General features: G+C 38.0%; 1 protein-coding gene across 1 annotated transcript; it reads right to left on the bottom strand.

Moving 5' to 3' along the window:
- Positions 1-201: 201 nt before the first annotated feature.
- On the bottom strand, positions 202-2419 carry LOC110497261 (GTPase IMAP family member 9). Its single transcript, XM_036933964.2, has 2 exons — positions 2284-2419; positions 202-1452 (listed from the first exon to the last, which is right to left on the bottom strand). The coding sequence occupies exons 1-2, from the start codon at positions 2306-2308 to the stop codon at positions 362-364; spliced, it is 1116 nt and encodes a 371-aa protein (XP_036789859.2). The 5' UTR covers positions 2309-2419; the 3' UTR covers positions 202-361.
- Positions 2420-2706: the final 287 nt, after the last annotated feature.

Here is a 2706-nt window from a genome sequence, read left to right as displayed (position 1 = left end):
AAATCACATACGTAGCTAATTACCAGCTTTAATAAACTGTCATGATGATTATTTGTGTTATTTTAAGAAAATATCCTCACTGAATATCAATGAAACAATAGATTACATTCAATGTTGTCTAGTATTTGTCTTAAATTGTCATTACATAATGTTTACTATTGACATAAATGGAAACAAATCACAGACACAGCAGAGCCAGGATAAATGTCATAAATCTTTATGTAAGCTATAGAATATACATCTATAGAAGTCAATGCTATAGTTACAGGCTATAACAGTAGAATGGCAACAGTGTACACTGTATATGAATGCATTCAATGTGACTAAGCTCGGGACTCTTGAACAGCATTGTTTCAGATTTTCATTGTGTACTGCACCTATCTTTTACTGCTGTTTTCCACACTTCAGCAGCTTTTTTAATAAAACTATATAGAAAGCCATTTCTTCCTTCAGCTCTCTCTCTTGCCTCCCTTTCATGTTTTTCCCTCAGCTCCTTTATTTCTTTATCTTTAGCCTCGTTTTCCAGTTTCAGTTTCTCCAGTTCCTCCTCCCTGAGTCTCTGCTCTTCCTTCTCTCTCTGGATTCTCTTCTTCTCCTCTTTAATAGCTTTCTCCTGAGCCTCTTGTGTATCTTGCTTCAGTTCATTCTGTCTGCGTTTCTGCTCTTCGTTCTCTCTCAGGATCCTCTCATTCTTCTCTTTAAGCTCTTTTTCCCGAGCCTCTTGGATCATTTTTTCTTTCTTCAGTTTCTCCTCCTCTCTGCGTATCTTCTCTTCATTCTCTCTCAGGATCCTGTTCTTCTCCTCTTCAATCGCTCTCTCAGCCTCCTGGAACATATCAGTGGTGTAGTGGCTTCCTCCATTCATCTTCACCATCGTGTTGATCTTCTCAAGCAGCTCAGTGACCTGGGAGCGATTCTTATCTTTCTTGTTGAAGACATGATATCTCCCATTGCATTGGGAAATAACACTATCCAGATGTGGATTTTCAAGCAGGAACTGTTCAATTGTTACATCATCATCATCATCATCACCATGAAGAAAGTCTCCATGTGTGAAGAGAACCATGGTGTATTTGGATGCTTCATCCCCAAATAATGTCTTAATCATCTCCACAGTTTTCTGCCCCTCTTCAGTGAATCTTCCCAGCTGGATCACAATCAGGAACACATGGGGACCAGGTGCAGAGAAAGAGATGCATTCAGCAATCTTTTTCAGTGACTCTTCTTTGGACAATGAAGTATCAAACAAACCTGGGGTGTCAATAACAGCTACACTTTGCTCACCCACCTTCCCTCTTCTCTTGTGACAGTTTTTTGTCTGAGAAATAGAGGAGATTTTTGACGGGAAAGCTTTTTCCCCTAGAATGATGTTTCCTGCAACACTTTTCCCAGCTCCTGTCTTCCCGACCAGAACAATGCGGATCTCCCCATTTTGTGTATGCAGTTGGATTCCTGTTGGATAACAAGAACACTTGTTAACTTTTTTAAGAGGTCTAGACTTCATGTACTGCTTGTTAGCACATTTTGAGTAATGGCAAAAACAATTTGTTTCTTCATGGTCTGCACAAAACAATCTGTGAGCATTGCCTCTACAGATGCAGGATCTTAATTTTAGCCTGTTTGCTACAGCAGGAAAATAATCCTGCAGCAGTAGGAAATGTGAATTATTATATGGATTAGGGAAAATCAAGTCTGGACTTTCAAAGTGGACATTAGAAACTTTAGAGTACTTAAAATGCAAATCCACTACAATTTTGCATTTGCTGCTGTGCAGGAAAACCTTCAGCAACAAAATATTTATCAAATTAAGATCCTACATCTGTATGTGCTAAACTGTTTTTATGCCATTATAATTTTTTTGCTAAATTGACTCCCATCAAATACCAAGCAATCTCTTGGTTTCAATATATAAACAAAGGCCACCGTACAAACATAAATGTATAATCCATGTGTTCCTTTTTTAGAATCATTACAGCAAGTGAGAAAGAGAAGGAAAGATAGAGAAGGTAGTGCTCTAAAACAGTCATAGACAATAAGCGCATACAAGAATAAAAACAAAATGAATTACTCCACTGACTTGTACATTATAATGTAACTAATAATGTTAACATTTTGTGTCAACTTGACAAAAAAATAAAAGGGGAGTAATATAAAATAATGCTCCCCACTGCTATGCATCATTATATTTCTAGAGCACATGAAGATCAAAGGAAAAAGCACATCAAAAAAGGAATCAATACTATTGGCTTGAGTTCCCATCTTTATAACCTAAAGGCTACTCACCAGACTGAGAAACTTTGCTGTTCATGTTTGCAGTGAAGATCTGTCAGTCTCAAGCACTGTGTGAGAGTAGTAACAGAAGTAGTTTCTATGCTTCTATAAGGATACTAAAGATATACAGTGTGAGAGTGGGTCTGCTCACTTGTTTTATATAGGATCTGTCAGGTGCCCACCCCCTGACACACCCACAGGCTTTCTCTTAGCTTTCATACATTTACTGAAATCCTTTCCCACTAGTTATGGCTGTAATACAATACAAATGTTTTGACTGGTCTAATATTGAACTATTCAGTCAAGTCAAATCGTAATGCACTAGTAATCGGCAGTATGTTTGGACTACTATGTGTTGACTACTAATTGAGGCCGAATATATTCAACATGTTTGAACATTTTCGGGATGCCGTATGTGCCCGTAGAGTGCCCGGG

The sequence above is a fragment of the Oncorhynchus mykiss genome, chromosome 19 (genome assembly GCF_057628025.1).
Source record: "Oncorhynchus mykiss isolate SJ-2025 chromosome 19, ASM5762802v1, whole genome shotgun sequence".
Classification (NCBI taxonomy): domain Eukaryota; kingdom Metazoa; phylum Chordata; class Actinopteri; order Salmoniformes; family Salmonidae; genus Oncorhynchus; species Oncorhynchus mykiss.
Note: the sequence above shows the minus strand (reverse complement) of the source record. Positions and strands in the feature narration are given on the sequence as shown.

Bases quoted from the DNA above. Each gene is read 5' to 3' on its own strand.
- LOC110497261 (XM_036933964.2), bottom strand. From the start codon at position 2,308: ATGAACAGCAAAGTTTCTCAGTCTG. The intron at 1,453-2,283 runs GTGAGTAGCCTT...GTTATCCAACAG, and splicing joins CAGCAAAGTTTCTCAGTCTG to GAATCCAACTGCATACACAA.